General features: G+C 45.9%; 1 protein-coding gene across 1 annotated transcript in view; it reads left to right on the top strand.

The window, feature by feature from the left end:
- The window catches only part of GRK3 (G protein-coupled receptor kinase 3), a 60,337-nt gene that overhangs the window by 8,804 nt on the left and 34,216 nt on the right, over nucleotides 1-17,317 (top strand). The window contains 1 exon segment of the mRNA XM_039560844.1: nucleotides 4,931-5,007. Coding sequence (XP_039416778.1) covers nucleotides 4,931-5,007 — 77 coding nt within the window.

Raw genomic sequence — 17,317 nt, forward strand, 5'->3', positions numbered from 1 at the left:
TGTTTATTACCCCTGACACAGGAATAAATGAAGGTGGCTGTGGTGTGGAGATGGGATGTTGGGAGTGCAGAGAGTGGACAGGCACTGCCAAACCTTGGCAGTCAAAGCACTGGCCACGGAGTTGATGAATATCTGGTATTTTCTTGAAATAATTATTAATTTGGACGTGGCAGGAGCCATCAGGAGCTTAGGGTGCTGTTGGATGCAGAGGGATGGTACCTGCTCTGACGACAAAGAGGAGGGAAAAAATAAATCCAGCTTTATTTTACAGACTGGGGATCTGAGCAGATAAAGTTTATGACCTGCTCGTGACGATACAAGAAGTGTTGGTAGAGTTAAATCCTGAACTAAGCTCTTCCCAGTCTCTGTGAAGCTGCTGTTTCATTCTTACTTTGTTTTACTGTTCTCCTGTTTTTGTTTCAGCCTATTGGAGAATATATTAATGACTGGAACTGCTCGTTCTTAATGCAGGTGTGGTTCTTTAATGTTGGCCATTTTTTCCAAGCTGTGGTGTACATATGTGCACCTCTACACCAGATAACATCCCACAAGTCTGAACTCTTACTGATTTACAAGAAAAAATCATCTGCCCTGATGATAAATAATTCAAAGCCCCTTTAAGATCCAGTAGTAAGAAGGCCAGTAGTAAGGAGCTTCTTGACCTAGTTCCAATAGTAGGAGTATTGTATATATGGGTACACCCCGTTGCCTCGTTCTGTGCCCTTTCCTTTTCTGAGGTGTGAGTTGCTTTCAGCAGAACTTCAGGGACAAAATCCGTGTGAAATGACTAGCAGAACTTTTATAGAATCATGGAATAGTTTGGTTGGAAAGGACCTTAAAGGCCATCCAGTTCCACCCCCTGCCATGGGCAGGGACACCTTCCACCAGCCCAGGTTGCTCCAAGCCCCGTCCAGCCTGGCTTTGGACATTTCCAGGGATGGGGCAGCCACAGCTTCTCTGGGCACCCTGTGCCAGGGCCTCACCACCCTCACAGGGAAGAAATATTTCCTAATATCTAATTTAAACCTCCTCTTTGCCAGTTTGAAATCATTTCCCCTTGTCCTGTTGCTACATGCTCTTGGAAAAAGTCCCTCTCCATCTCTCTTGGAAGTATCAGAAGGAGTGCTGTTTGTTTTCCTCTCCTCTGTAAATCCTGGTTTGGGCATATTCCCGCATCCATTGTGGTTGTGCTCTGGCTGCCCTATGGATGGTTCCTCAGTTCCAGTGGCCATCCTTGGGCTCTGCTGGCAGAGACACTCGGACACCTAGCAGAAGTTTCATTTCTCCTGCTTGGCATGCTTCTCCTTGGAGAGTCCCAGGCTGTCACTGCTCTGTTCCGGGGGAACAGCAGGAGTGGCTGTTGTTGTCCAGTGCAGCAGCCAAAGACGAGTCCTGGCTTTGGCTGAGCTCCTCTCCAAGGCTCCTTCTGGTTTGCTGCTCCTGCTGGAACTCGTCTGGGAGGGAGGATCGTGGATGCTCTTGCCGTACATGGCCTTTTCTGTGTTAGAAAGGACATAATGTGTTTTCTTCTTAGCTTTTCAGACATGTTTTCAAGTAGATATTTTCCGCCTGTGCCGACCTTGGCACTGCGGCTGCTGCCTGTGCCCTGCCAGGCTGCTCATAGACAGCAAGAGCTGTTTAATTCCAGAATGGAGTTTAACCTTGAAGACTGCTTTTCAGCAGGTTTCTTTGATCAAGGCTGGAGTAACTAGAGCTCCAAGATGCAGCTTGAAGCTCCTTTCAAGAGACTCTTCAGCTCATGCTTGAAATAAATCCCTTTCCTGGGCAGGTGGAAGAGCTGACCAGGTTAGAGTGACCTGTGCTGCTCACAGAGTTTATAGTTTGATGAGGATGCAGATAAGTCATCTTTTGCCTGCTTGAGCCAGGCAGTATGCTCCAACCTGCTCTGCAGGCCTGGGGTGTTTGTTCAGCTCCTTCTTTGAGGGCAGCTTCACCCAGGGGCTCTCAAAGGTGCAGGAGCACCCAGCTGCCCACACTCTGGCACTGCTGGGCATCTCCCTGGGGCCAGTGGCAAAGGGCTTCCCCATGCTCCCAGTTAAACCAGCAATTTCAGAATCCCAGAATCACTGAGGTTGAAAAAGCCCTCCAGGATCATCGATGCCAATGTGTGCCTGATCCCCACCTGTCACCCAGCCCAGAGCACTGAGTGCCATGTCCAGGCGTTGTTTGGACACCTGCAGGGATGGGGACTCCAAACCTCCCTGGGCAGCCCTTCCCATGCCTGACCACCCTTTCAGTGAAGGTGAAGATGCCCAGAAAGGCATGCCCAGAGTCCAAGCTGCATTTCTCACCAAATTTTAGGCCTGACTTTTGACTTCCCCTAAACATACTTGTCTTGGGTATTTCAGTTGATTTGTGGTATGTGGACAGTAAGCAGAGTGTGAACTTTTTGTTGTTTGGTGTTTTCTTCCTCTTTGAATGAAAAAAATACGTGAACAGAAGGTTTTGCTGCAGTCCAGTTGGATGTACTTTTGTTTCTGAAGTCCCCCTAGGTTTTGTTTTTAGCCAACTTTTGTTTCTGCTCCTTGTGAGTGCTGCTATTAAGGTGGATCATGCTGTGAACTGAGATGAACTCGTGCAGAAATGGCCACTTCTTGCATTAGCGCGTGGTTTGTGCTGATGGCATCTCTGGCCAGGGAAAGCTTTTCAGAAATGGCTGCGTTTCTGTGAAATGCAGCTTTTAATCCCAGATTGTTTACGTGTAGGGCAACTGATGAGTCAATGGACTAAAGCAGAGAGGGAGCCTTTCTTCCTGTTTGGGGAATGTGCTGAGCTCCATTGTAGAATTTTCCATCCTTCTGAAGGATACATGGACTCTGCGTCAGTTCTTTGAACTCCAGAAGATTTCTACCTGTAGCTCCCATGTGAGAATTAGGAGGTGATTATTCTGGATAGTGATAATCCACTCCATGTAATTTATTCCTATTTATTCATATGGATAAGTAGCAATGATTTCAAAGGGGTGCGAGTGTTGAGGAGCTAGAAAGTAGTGCAGAATCCTGTAGCCTGTGATCATTTTACAGATTTGTTCAGATTCTGTGGCTGCAAAAGACATTTTGTTCCTTTGACATTATCCATCAGACCAGAAGTACGGCATGTCGGGAGAGGAGGAGGCGCTGGACAGGTTTGCTCCTTACACAATCACTGTTTTCCTGGGTGCTTCAGTCACACGTTAAATTTTCATTCTCTTCTCCCATTGTCTAGACTGAAGATCTGTTGATGTAATTTCTTGTAGTGCACTCGTTGGAGCAGAGGAAAGCTTTCTTGATGTCATTATTATGAAAAAGGCTTATTCTGTTGCTGCTGGTCTGGTGGTCAGTGGGAACGGGACGGTGCCGGGGGGCCATGGCAGCACCAAGGAGGGGGAGCTGCGGGCTCTGGGAACTCGTGCCAGGCTTGTTCATCTCCAGTGGGTCCTCTGTAGGCACAAAAGGATGAGGGGAACGTCTGGCTGGCAAAAGATTTAGGTTGGATTTTAGGAAGAAATTGTTCCCTGGGAGGGTGGGGAGGCCCTGGCACAGGGTGCCCAGAGAAGCTGTGGCTGCCCCTGGATCCCTGGAAGTGTCCAAGGCCAGGTTGGATGGGGCTTGGAGCAACCTGGGACAGTGGAAGGTGTCCCTGCCCATGGCAGGGGGTAGAGCAAGGTGTTCTTTAAGATTCCTTCCAATCCAAACCATTCTGTGATTCCACGATCTCTTATTTACTGCTTCCTCTTCATTTAAAATCAGTATTTTGTTTAGATTGTTAAAATACACAGAGAACAGACCCAGTTCTTAATGAACAAATAAACAGCAAGTTCGTCACTGAATAATTTATGATCTCAAACCTGATTAACAGTGTTTAGCCCTCCCAGTTCTTGTCTGACTTGATGTGGTGGTTGGCCTCCAGAGCTCTCGCTTTGGATCACACTGTTCAGAGATCCGTGTTCCATGTGGGACTTGGAGATACACAGAAAACTATTAATAGGATATTTCCCTACATGGGGGTTTAGGGCCTTCCAGCAAAGTCCTTGGCTTTATTATAGACTTTTCTGTGGTCAGGTCATTCAGACTTCGTGCTTCAGGTCCTCCTCTGAGGAGGAGTGTGGATACTTTCCTCCCTCCATGGAGGAGATGTTTGTCAGTATTTGGGAAATTTCTCAGAACTCCTGATGATGGGGTCCCTGTGAGCACATCTTGTCGACATCCCTGAGGTCAGCAAGGATTAGCTGCTCAGTTTTGCTGCTGCAGAAATATGAGTGATGTTTAATGGCCTTGTTTAGAGCATGAGTACTTTGTTCAAGGTTATTTTTATAATAATAAATAGTATAATTATAATAAAAAGTAGTATAATTATAGTAATAAATAGTACGTCTGGAAATTACCGATTTTAAAATTGGAAATTATCGATTTTAAAATTGGAAACAGAGAAAGTCTGGTGGAATTTTGACTCGATACTGTGACAGTAGAGTTGCTTTACCAAGGCCCAGCACTGCTGGCTTGCATTGATTTTAAGATTTATGTACTTGTATTGTTGCTCATATGAAATTTTTATAGGCATTATATTACAATGAATATTGAGGTTACTTGACAAATAAAGGAAATCTTTGTTAATGTGGTTTAAGTGAGTGACTGTGACATTATAAATTAGGCAAAGTAGATGTTAAGTGCACTGCAGCCAAGCGGGGCCTAATGGAGCTGCTGTTGGCTCGTTGTGTGGCTGATCTGGGGCAGCTCGGGGTGACTTGTGCAGTTATTTCACAGTGCAAGCTAAACCTGAGGCAGGAATAAAGAACCCAAGTGGTGACCAGGGTATCCAGGGATCAGCTCACCCAAGGCCAGGCCAGGGCTCCACCTGACTTTTCTTCAAAGGTTTAAAAAAAGCAATTTCAAGTAACTCCTCTTTTTTTTTTCCCCTTTTTTTCTTTCAGTATCCGCAGTGTTATGCAGAAATACCTCGAGGAAAGGGGTGAATTAACCTTTGACAAGATCTTTCATCAGAAAATTGGTAAGTCATGTCTCAATAAAATGTTACTCAGGTGGAGATTTTCAAGATGAGTTTGGTTTTTACATTTCTCTGTGATGCCTGCTGAGAAATCAGTACTGCAGATTGTCTGAAGAACACTGGAGAGTGGACAGGACTTAGTGAAACAGAGGTCTTCAAGAAGATGAAATGTTGTGAAAGGGAAGAAGACGAAGCAAGGCAGTCTGTCAACTTCAGGTTCTGGAAAACTACAGGGAAAATAATTAAATTATTTGGAAACATCGAGGAGAAAATTATATTACTTGGTATGGGCTTGTCAACAATGTAATGTGTCACATCAGTTAAACTTTTTTTTCTTTGCAGAGGTAATGAGCCTGTTGATAAGGGAGTAGGAGAAAAGATCCCAGATGTGTTGTCTTGACTCTCTGACATGGTGTTCTTGCTCGCAGCACGGGGCAATGTAGCCTGGGTGAAATTGCAGTGTGCAGGGGGTGAAACTGCTGGGCAAATGGACTTGTGAAGCAGTTAATCAGTATTCCACGGAAAGGTGGATCCAGGGAGTTTGCATGGCAACATCAGTGTTGGGATGAAGAGCCCTCTGTGTTCTGCTGTGACACACCGAGGACAAGGGCACGGTGACAAACACTCCATAAACCAGGGCAGGGGGAAATCCAGCAGTGTTCTTCCTCTCCACCTGTGCCAGAGCAATCTCACAGGCACAGCGTGGGGACCCTTGGGGCAGGGACTTGGCTGTGACAGCCAGCCCTGGGCTGTGTTGGCTCAGCTGGATCACACGACTAAATATAAAATCAGTGTTGTAGCCAGTGAGGCATGTGAAATAATCCTCTTCTGGCAGCATGTTGTGTCCATCCTGGCAGTGGATTAAAAAAAAATATACATGGACCTGCTGGGAAGAGTCCAGGAAAGAGCAGTGGGAATGAGCAGACCTTGCTGAGCAGTCTGTTAAATCTGACCTACAGGGAAGTATTGAAATAGGGTGTGATGTGTGCAGTGGAAGGGAGAAGTGAGGTTGAACATGATTCAAAACCAGAAAAGCTGTTGCAGAAATGAGGTTAGTCCATTTTCCAGTGCTTTAATGTGTCAATGAAAAAAAAAAAAATCTGGATATGAATAAAATTTAAAATTGTAGTGGTAGTGTGGGTAATAAAGCAGGGAGTGGATGTCATGAGGGGCTCGTGAGATCTTTGTCCAGCAGATTTGAGGAGTGGGTTGCCTGGGATAGCACAGCTGCTCCTGACTTGGAACATGAGGAACGGGCTGGGAAGTCTTGAGGAGGTCAGTGGTTTTATTCCTGTCTGAAATGAGACTGTAGTGAACAAAGTACCTGGTTTCCCAGGAAAAGTGGTGCAATGAGGGCATCTTTGGGCTGGTTGAGCATTCACTGGCCTCCCTTCAGGCTGGAGCAGAAATGCCCCAAAACCTTCCTGCTTGCCTGGCAGCGTGCAGCTCACTGGAGTGGGAGTTTTAGGTATTGCCACATTAAAACAATCAGTGTTCTTGTGTCTCAGAGTGTCATTAATGGGTCTCAGAGCTGTTGGAAGTCTCGGGGAGCTTTCCAGCAGGGTTCAGCAATTGGAGTGTGGTCTGTACTTGTGCTTAAAACTATGAATTTTTATTGTGGCCAAAACTTCTGCCGTGTAAATGCAAAGATACCTTGTTTGCTTGTACTGACACCTCAGTGTGTGCTTCAGCTCCAGCGCCTGTGCTGAATCATTAATATTTTGCTGTAGCCTGGCAGTTGCGAAATAAGCGGAATTTTAAGCAACCAAACACAGCCTGACTTCAGCTGAGTCTCTTTGGGGGCAGTGAAATGAAGAAGTTATTTTTTTCTTTTTCCCCCTCTATAAAAAAAGAAGTCAAACAGACCATCTTCTGTGTAATGGATACTTCTATTTATGTAATTGAATACTTCTCATTACCAGTTACAGTGAGGACTGTAGCAGTTATTTTGATAAGTTACAGCAATTATAGTTAGGTAACTGGAACCTTGGAAGGATTAGATCTTTCTTTTTTTTCCGCTCATGTTGGTAGTAGTCATTAAACCTGGAATTTTAGAGCCCAGAGTTCCATTAACATACGAGTTTCTATGCACAGAGGAGAGGTTTCCTCCTCTTCTCCCCGGGTACAGTCAGAGCAGTACTTGGCCTGGATTACCTGGAAATGAGAAGCAGTTCTGTGAATGCTGTGCAGGAGTTTCGGTTAATTCTGAAGCTGAAACAGGATTTCGAATGGAATTTAAAAAAAAAGATTAAAGCTAAACACGACTGTTCTTCACAGCAGACTTTGCATTGCGCTGGAAAATACAGTATTTCCTTACTGTGGTTGTTCATTTAAATTTGATTGCGTTTTCTAGCCTGTTCTTTGCCATTCAATTAGCTCTGTTTCCAGACATTAGCATAATTGCTTGTGGTAAAGTACCTGCAATTTTAGGCAAGCGTTATGCAAAGGGCTGTGAGAAGAAGTATGGGGAGGTAATTAAAAGCCTAATCACTTTTTTGTTCTGCTTGTTGTCTCTTTGTCCGGGGGGCATGTGGTGAGACCACAGGTGAGGCAGGTCCTGGGTGTGCTCATGTGGGGGGACCCACGGGAGGCTCCTCCTGCTCCAAGGAGTCTCCATGAGCCTGGATCTCCTGAGTAATTCTGCTGGATCATCCCTTGCTGCTGGCTCTCCTGGGCTGTTATTTCCTCAGCTGAGGAGCCATCCAGCACTCCCTGCTTTATCCTTACACAATGACTATAAAACTGCACCGAGCTCCCCAGTTTTTCCTTGGCAACTGCTCTAGATGAGAACTGGTTTGTTTTTTTCTTTTTTTTTCCCCCAGACCTAAATTCTTCCTCACAGCTCCAGGTCACTGTTTTTTTTTTCTGTTTTTCAGTATCCTGTCAAATGTATACCCAGGCTTTGATCAGCTGTCTGATCCAAGGGCTCTGATGTCAGTGTGGAGTTGTTCCTGTGGATGTTTCCCTATGAATGTGTCTAATTATGGTGCTAGTCTCATCATCTGCAAGTGTTTATTCTTGGTGAGCCCTAAAATCGTTTTAGGGTCAGTGCTTTCCTGGTCCCACTGCTAAAGGTTGGCCCAAATTCCCTTCCTGCCAGGTGTGCAACTGCAGGGAGCCACAGGGACAGCTCTGGCTTGGAAACCAAAACCTTTGGGATCAGGATAAGAGCAGGAAGCTCATCAGGGATGAAAATGGCCTGGAGGCGCCCATCAGATTTGCATAAACAAGCGTCTGTCCCCTATTTGCATCTCTTCCCTCAGGAAGGCAAATAAGCTGCTCTCATCCCTTGGTGCTGGCGCTGCTGTTTGCCCCCTGCATGATGCTCCAGAAAGATCTTGAGCTCTCTAAGAATGTCCTGGTGAGTCAGAGGACATGGAGCTCATAGAAGCACCCAGAAGAGTGCTCTGGCAGCGCTGGCAGCCCAGCCCAGCCGGCTGTTCCTTCAGAGGCTGCTTCCTCCACAGCAGAAGCCTCTTGGGGAAGTACAGCCTGTCTCGAAGCCGAGTGCGTAACCACCTTAGCTGGTTTTCTTACACCACATCCTGTTTGCTACAACACCAGATTATGAGTTTCTTTAGAAAAAGAGACGTTTTGAGAGGTTTTGGAAGTGCTCAAGGCCAGGTTGGGCAGGGCTAGGAGCAGCCTGGGCTAGTAGAAGCTGTCTGTGCCCATGGCAGGGGGTGGGGATGAGATGGTCTTATAAGGTCCCTTCAAACCAAGCCATTCTATGGTTCTGGTATCCCAATATCCATAATTTACATGTGGAATCCGCTCTGCTTCACAACTGCATTAAAATTGCACGTGGAGTCCTTGTCATGTACCCCTTGCCCTGTGGGGTGGGGACCCTTGGGGAGCCCCTGCCCTCAGAGGGCAGGTGGGAAATGAGCAAATCGGGGGCTGCTGCAGTCAACGTGCTGCCAGGCCTTCAAAGGAATCTCCTAGATCATAATATTGCTTTAGAACAGGATTATCCTGGTTATTAAATACTTTGGAGCAAACTGGTTGCTGCCAGTTACAGCTCGGTGACTCTTGTGTCTGACTCCGGGCTTTCAGACAAACTGCGCTGTGAGGAAGGGAGCGAAGCTGGGTTAGAAATCCTGGGATGTGATGTTAAAGCATCCTACAGCTCCATGCCTGGCTTGGGTTCAGCCTTTGGGTTCTCTGGTGAGTGCTTGAGACCCTTGTGAAGGCAAACAGGCTGCTCTCATCTCCTGAAGCTGGTGGGACGTGGCAGTTCCTTCACACCCTTCTCAGTTTCTCATCTCTCGCAGAGCCGTTGGGTTTGGGTCTGGGGGAAGGATGAGAACAGGACATATTTTAGCTGTTTCAGCAGCTGGTCTTGCTGCAGTGTAAATTTTTCACCTTGCCTAGGAAGTAACTTGCATTTTTTTCCCCCTGAAGGTGGCTCAGTTATATTTTCATTAAATAAGACTAATTAAAACATCTTGTAGTTGACGTAAAAAGTTACAAACCTTTTTTTTCCCCCCTTATTTACCATCCACTTTGGCAGAGTGAGGGATGATCTTTCTGAGGTGATTCATTCCACTGTCTTCCATATCCTCCTCAACCAACTCCAAGCTGGAGGTTTTCCCAGCTGGGAGGAGAAGCATTTTGCCATCTGCATCAGCGCTGCTTCCTACCCACGGGGGCTTGTGGGGGCTCTCAGCACCTTCCCTGCTCCCATTGTCCTGATCCAGCTCAGCATGGATCATGTTCCTTCTGTAGCTCCTCAGCTGAGCTTCCAGAGCGTTTGGTCTGTTTTGTAGCTCCTTCTGCACAGGGACTTTTGTGCCTGCCCTCCTCAGTTCGAGGGAGATGTGCTCGAGCTGACCCTTCTGGCTGTTGCTTCCTCCAGCTTGGTCAGGGACAATTTTCTGTTAAAAAAAAAAAAACCCAACTGAAACTAGGGTGAGAACAGCTACAGTGGTTTTTTTGGGGGCAGTGAATCGTGCTTTCTGTTGCTTCTTTCTCAAGTTATGGACTCGTATTTCATTATTTCAGAGCTTTGGCGCTAATCATTAGATAGGAGTTAAAATCTGTTGAGAAAAACGTTCATGCTCTTCCTCTTTCTGCTGGCACCACACTCCCCGAGCTGCCTAAAAATAACAGGCTGGGAAAAGTGCCTCCCTAGAGCATTATTTAAGCTATTGTTTAATTTAAGCAGAAGATGTATGTGCTGTTGGCATTCTGGACTAATTAAATAGTCCTCTGAGGAAATAACAATGAAGGCAATAAAACTTGGTCAGGAGTAAAGAAAAGCACCTGTGAAGTGAGCAGGGATGACTTTTCTTAGCTGTATCATGAGCACTGTGATTATTTTGCTCTGTTCTGCTACCTGGATGTTAAATAATGTCCAGCCAAGTAGCAGGGACATTGTAATTTGGTGGGTTTTCTGTAAAAGCAGGGGCACAGGTTGTTTGTTCAAAGTGGTTTTACTCTGAGGTTCTGGTTCTGACCTGGCAGCCACCACACAGAAGTAGCCACCACCAAAATTAGGAAGTTGCCTTCCGAACAAAAAATGACATTTAAAATGCTGTTTAAAGACTGATCTTCTTCCTCATGGTATTTCTAATTTTCAGTACAAGATCAGCCTGGGACGTGGGTTGAGGACAGCCTGCAGGAGGTTCTCAGGGGGGCTGTGGAAGCCCTTCTGCCCTTGCACAGTTCTGTGATCAGTTAAAAACGACACAGAACCCAAACCACAAGGAGACATCGGAAACTGTGTGGCTGTAAACTGAAACAGAAACCGTTCATGTGGGACATTTCACAGGGTTCTGCTCCTCACACGATTCTGTGCTTGTACCAAACTGGGGTGAGGGGACAGTGATAGAGAAAATCTGCACTCTGAGCCTTCTAGAAGTTGGTCCTTTTTGCTGTTTGCAATGTTTTTCACCAAATGAGTGTTAGATTTAAGATCTCTTTATTATGTCATAATTTCAGTGTTACTGGAAGCTACATTTCTTTCAACACCCTCTTATTTTGTGGGAAAATAAAGTGATACTTGGCATGAATTACACTGAAGATCGTTTCGAGGGGTGTTGCTGGAGCTCCTGCTGTAGATTTTATGTGCATTGGAGTTGTCTGTCTTGGTGTCAGGGATAAAGAGTATCCGTGGGCACTATCAAAATGCATGTATTCGTTTTGGATTTTCTTTTGATGAGAAATAATTGAGCATTTCTTTGTTGGGCTGCAGCCTGATCCCCCTGCCTGCCTTTGTGGGGGGTTGAAGATGCTGAGTTGTGTGATTTCCCAGGGGAGCTGCAGATTAAATCTGAGCTTTAAAATAGGAAAAATATATACCCTATCATCTGGAACGTCCCATGATGGATAATGTACACATCCTGGTAGATTAGCATTTATATGCAGTACAGTTCTTGCAAGATATAAGGCATGGGGAGAAAGTCTTTATCTCAGCAGAGCAGTGCAGTTATACGGTTTTTGGGTTAAATTATCAAGAATTCCAGGCAAACTGGCAATTTTGAACTGAAGTAGTAGTATCATAGGAGAGAAGAAGAGAGTGTTAAGGACTATCACTCTATTATAGAGAGAACAAATGATAAATTATTTGCATGACATTTCCCTTGGATGTTTCCAAGGAAGCTTCCAGCGAACAAACACAAACGGCTGCCCTGCTGTGCACCTGCCAGAGGTGTGTCCCTGGAGTCCTGTAGGAAAATTCATCCCCTTCTGATCAGAGGGGCCCTGTGTGGTTGGTTCAGCCCTCTCCAGCCTCTCCTCAAGCTCCCTTTGCCGTGGCTTTAAACTTTGTCAGGGAGGTTTAGGTGGGAGAGCAGGGAAAGGTTCTTCTCCCAGAGGGTGCTGGGCACTGCCCAGGCTCCCCAGGGAATGGGCACGGCCCTGAGGCTGCCAGAGCTCCAGGAGCGTTTGGACACTGCTCCCAGGGATGCCCAGGGTGGGATTGTTGGGGTGTTTGGGCAGGGCCAGGAGCTGGGCTGATGATCCCTGTGAGTCCCTCCCAAATCTGGATATTCTGTGATTAATACTGTGCAAAGTGACTTCCATCCCAAAGGTGGTGTTTTTCTCTGCTTGTCCTTGTCCTCACCTGGGCTTTATTCACCCATTCCTGGTGGATTCTTCTCCTTGTGCATTTCCACTGTTCACACACCATCCTGATTTCCACTTCTTCCCGCCCAGCAATTCCTCACTCAATCCAAAACAGTTGCACTCCCATGGAGTTTTTATCAATGTGTCTTGAAACAGTTCACAGACTAATTAAGCCTCTGAACACCACTGTGAAATAGGGAAATATTAACTTGCCAGGTCTGTAAGGTGGCATAACAACAGCTTTAATGAGTTTTACCTGCATAACTGTGTGTCACTAATAAAGCAGATTCTCTGGGCCTGCCAGTGCTGCTCATCCCGCTCAGTGGGATCACTCAGCAGCCACAGAGCAGCTCAGAACCAGCACCAGTCAGTAGAATCTAAATTACTGGAGCTATTAAGTGTTCTCACTTTCAGCAGTGCATTTAAGGGGTGGAGCAGTCAGAGTTGCAGAGCAGAGGCGCTGGAGAGCTCTGGCTATCAATTATCCCATTTCCAGGTGCTTTTATTGGTCCATACCAACATCTGTCCTATAAAAGAACATGGGCAGTACACCTGGCAAACCCCCTTCCCTGACAGTGCCCTGTCCAGCCAGGGCCTCTGTGCCATCCTGCTGTCACATGTGTCCATGGAGGTTGGATAGGTGGGGTCAAAAAATCTGCAAACCAGTTTCTGAACGTTTCTAGGTAGTTCTGCCCATACTTTCTGTGATAAAAAGAGGAAAAACAGCAGAACTATCTGTTTCTGAGCCTCCAGCTCACAGCAGCTTTCTCAGAGTGCCAGAATGAACCAGAGGAAGGCTCAGAAATTCCTGTAGGAGAATCAGCTGGGCTCTGTCACTGTTGTTTTAGTGGTTTTGCTGCTCTTTACCTAAGTGCTGTGTGTATTTACCAACTGAATACTGCTGGCTTTGTGTTTTGATTTTGACCACAGCACAACAGTTCCTCGATGCTCTGGCTGAACAATTTGGCTCTTCACAGTGGTTCAGATACTGAGCAGAGCTTGCTGAGGCAAATACTGGCACCAGGAACTTGAGAACACCCTTCTGTTGTGGAATTACTCCATGTCTTCATCAAATGATCCCATCACCTTGCTGCCACCTGAAAGCCATACCTGGATCTAGGCCCTTCCTGAGGAGCAGAACTGCAGCTCCCAGTGTAGTTTGTGTGTTCAGTAATTGGTAACAGTGAAGTTCATAGCTTGGAGCAGGGCAGAAAGAAAAGTGGGATTCTCAGTAATAAAGGGATGTTGGTTTGTGTTATGTAATTAATTTTAAAATGTTGTATAATGGAAAAATACCGGTCAGGAAAATAACAACTTTCACGTCCTTCATAGGGCCTGAATTTTGATGTGGGGAAAGAACAGAGACAACAGACCCCAATCCCACCACCATGAGGTTTTTTAGCTGCTCCTGGTTGTTAGCTTGCTCACAGCTTGCTGGAACCTTCTATTACCAGTTGCAAAGGGCTGAGATTATCTTCTGTTTACAAGTGAAGAAAAAAGAAAACCTCAAATGCTGTGTATTCCTTGATGAGACTTAGTGAAGGAATTTAATCACATTCTTTGCAATAATTGATTGAAATGAAGTGCTTCAATTCTGTGTTTAGTGGTCCTTTTAAAAAAACTAGAATTTCTTGCGTACCTCTGTTTAGTGTTATTACTTCTCCATCTTTTAGAGGAGATTTTTCTTGTGTAAAATGCTCTTTTTTCTTTCATCTTTGATGTGTTGAATGCCTTTGATCCTCGACTTCAGTCAGCTGGAATCTGCATGTTAGGGGAGACCAGAATATGAAAGATTTGTAGTAAATATGGTTCTGAGATAAGTTTTCCCCATTCTTTTCTCTCCATGGCTTTAAAAAATGATTTATCACACGCTCAGTGTTCAGAACTACTATTTCATGAGGATATTCAGAGAATCCCTGAATGTTTTGGGTTGGAAGGAACCTTAAAGCTCATCTAGTTCCACCTTCCACTATCCCAGGTTGCTCTATGCCCTGCTCAGCCTGGCCTTGGACACTTCCAGGGCTGGGGCAGCCACAGCTTCTCTGGGCAACCTAATAATGATAATTGAATGCTTTCTTTAAGTCTGTATATTCACTGCTTGAGATGCTTTTACCTGTGTCAGACCTCAAGCTTTTGAGATTTGACACAGAATTTGTGAATACCCCTCCACTGTGTCCCCAGTGTCAGTGCTGGAGGAGCAGCTCAGCTCTCCTGCTCCTCTCCCTGCAGGAATTTCAGGCATGCACAAGTCTGGTTTAGAAGGAGGGCTGACCAAGCTTGAGCAATGATTTCCCTGGGTGAAAAGCTATTGGAAAATACTCCTGGAAATAAGAAGTTCCTTTGACAACACGTAAAACCTTTTAGCCAAAGCTTATTTTCATATAATGATTTCTAGACGTCATTAAACAAGCTACCTGGCAACTTGCAGCCTAATTTTGAGCTCAATTTGGTTCTGTTCTAGGGAAATTGTTCTGTTCTCCTCACCATTGGATGCCCGTCCTCTTGTGAAATACAGTTTGTTCTTTTCCCCTGCTTTCTATGCACAGGAATATGTTTCAGTCTGTTATAATGTATTATTTTTAATACAAAGTGAATGAGCATTAGGCTCAATTAGGAAAGAATAGATTAGGGAAAGAAAAGTAGTGGAATGTGTGGTGCTTTCTGGGTTGGGAGGATTTTTGTGGTTTTGGACCTTGCCAGAGCACAATTCCTACACAGTTTTCCTTGGTAATCTTTGTTCCTGGAGAGGGAAATTGGTGGTTCTCTCAGTTCTGGAGCTCTCAGGTGGCCTCAATTACCCTGTGCTGTGGCAGCTCCACGTGGGCACTGGACAGAACAGGAGTCTGAACCTGGCCTGGTGTTCTGTGACAATTGCAGGCTGGTGGGAATTACAGTTTTTATGTGGTTTAATAGTAGACTTTGTCCCAGTGTTTGTGTCTGTGACCCAGATCTGTTACTGGTACTGATGGATCTGAAGGTCACCGAGGGCTATTTGAGGAGCCCACATCTGGATTTAAACACAGCTGTGCTGTAATGTCACTGTGGTTTGGTGGTTGAGCTTTGCTGTCCTGTGGCAGTTCTACATGAGAGACATTTCTGGGGAGGAGATGCACCAGAATCCCAAAATCATTTGGCTCAGGAAAGCCCTCCAAGACCATCAAGTTCAGCCCATGACCAATCCCCACCTTGTCACCAGCCCAGAGCACTGAGTGCCATGTCCAGTCATTCCTTGGACACCTGCAGGGATGGGGACTCCAAACCTCCCTGGGCAGCCCCTTCCAATGCCTGATCACCCTTTCTGAGCAGAAATTCCTGCTGATGTCCAACCTGACCCTCCCCTGGCACAGCTTAGGGCTGTTTCCTCTTGTCCTGTCCCTTGTTCCCTGGCAGCAGACCCCGACCCCCACCGTGGTACAGTGTCCTGCAGAGAGCAGGAGGTGACATGTCCCTCTGGCCATGGCTTCTTGCTGTTGTCTGACTTCACCAAGCAAGAAAGATCATGAGAGACATCTTGGAGGGACTTAGATTGGAGACCTTTAAGTGCCCTAAACAGGGCCAGACCCTGTGTTGCAGACTTTGCAGAGACATTCCCAAAGCTTTTCCTGCCCGGGAGCCGTTGGCCGGAGCGCCGGGAAAGGAGCCCGTGTCTGGTGCAGATGTCAGTGCTGCTTTGTTTGTCAGGATTCTGTATTTATACACAGCACGTTTCGGGAGGATTTGGAAACAGCTTGATATTTTTGTTCTCTAATTTGCTATTTTGCCTGCTAGAAAGAGGCTACATCAGCGTTTTGGACCACGTTCAGGCCTGCTGTAAATAGATGCAGCTTCCTTTCAATCAGTGACATTGTGAACACTTGTATCGGGGCTAAACGTGGCTATTTTTAGCTCTGCTCTCTCACCTAGTCACTCCTGTTTGCTTTAATAAGATTTTTATTTACTCCTGTTGAAAGGTTACTTGAATCAGATGCTCATAAAATTCCAGTTAAGTCGTTTTCTCCAAGTGTTTTATGATGGAGTTCCTCGTTGTTGTTTTATTATATTTATTATTCAGTGCTCTCAGCTAATTGACAGGGATGGAGAGGTGGTGTTGTGGCTGCAGGTGACCTTTAGACTGCTGGAGGAGGTGGCCCCTGTGGCAGCTATCCTGGGGGGACATTGGCAGTGCCACAGACTGGGAGCAGGGCAGGAAAATGCCACAGAACTGGGAGATGAGAAGAAGGTGGCTTTAATCGTGATGAGTGGCCACATCTGGAGTGTGGTGTTCAGTTCTGGTCTCCGCTGTTCAAGAAAGACAAGGAGCTCCTGGAGAGGGTCCAGCGGAGGCCACAAACGTGATGGGGAGTCTGGAGTGTGTGGCTGGTCAGCAGCAGCATTGTGGGAAGGGCTGAATTCTGGAGACAAAAACCAGGGGTGGAGGGATGCCGTTGATTAGAGTTGGGATTTCATGCAGAACTCCTGAGGTCATGCTAGAAAAGCGTAATTATTTGAAATAAATACTGAAGTAAACGTTTGTATTCTTTTTAAAAGAGTTGGGTTAACTTAGTTCCCCTCCTTGTGCCCTCCAAGCTTGTGACAGGGACCTTGTCTAGCTGGGGATGAGCTCTGGGAATACCTGGTCACAGGTGAGCTGCCTCACCTGACTCTGCTCTCCCCACCACCCCATCCCTCCCTGCTCCTCAGCCTCTGGTGTACACTGAGCTGCAAACCTCAAAGGTGGCTTTTATCCCTCCTTGGAAGATATTTTGCCTTGGTAATTAGAATCAGTGCAACCCATGGCAATTGGCAAATTTCTCTTAGGATTGTCCGTACAAAGATAAAGGGGAAAATGATTGTCCAGAGACTGAGAAGGAGGAGGCTGGGAGCTGGGTGCTGCCTCACACTCTGTGTGTGTATTATTGATACCATCCATCACTTCAGTGCTACCAGAAGAAGCTCTTAAAAAATATTTTTCCTTTCCCTTAACAACCAGTGATCTGGTTGTTGCAGAAATTATATAGTTATAGCAGAAGGAATCTTTAAAGCCAAAGCTGTCAGCATCTTTATTTCATAAATAATTGCTGGTTCTTTTTAGCTGTTACTTAACGCTATCATTTTATTAATTCCTGCTTTCTGTTCCTGGGCTTATTTTTCTGTGTGCTGTTAACTGTGCTTATTGTGCTCCTCGTCAGCACTCCCTGAACTTCTTGAAACTCCTGTCACTTACTCAATGCTGCATCTGTCACTTCGTTGTGCCATTATGTGAGAG

This window comes from Corvus cornix, chromosome 15, assembly GCF_000738735.6.
Source record: "Corvus cornix cornix isolate S_Up_H32 chromosome 15, ASM73873v5, whole genome shotgun sequence".
Classification (NCBI taxonomy): Eukaryota; Metazoa; Chordata; class Aves; order Passeriformes; family Corvidae; genus Corvus; species Corvus cornix.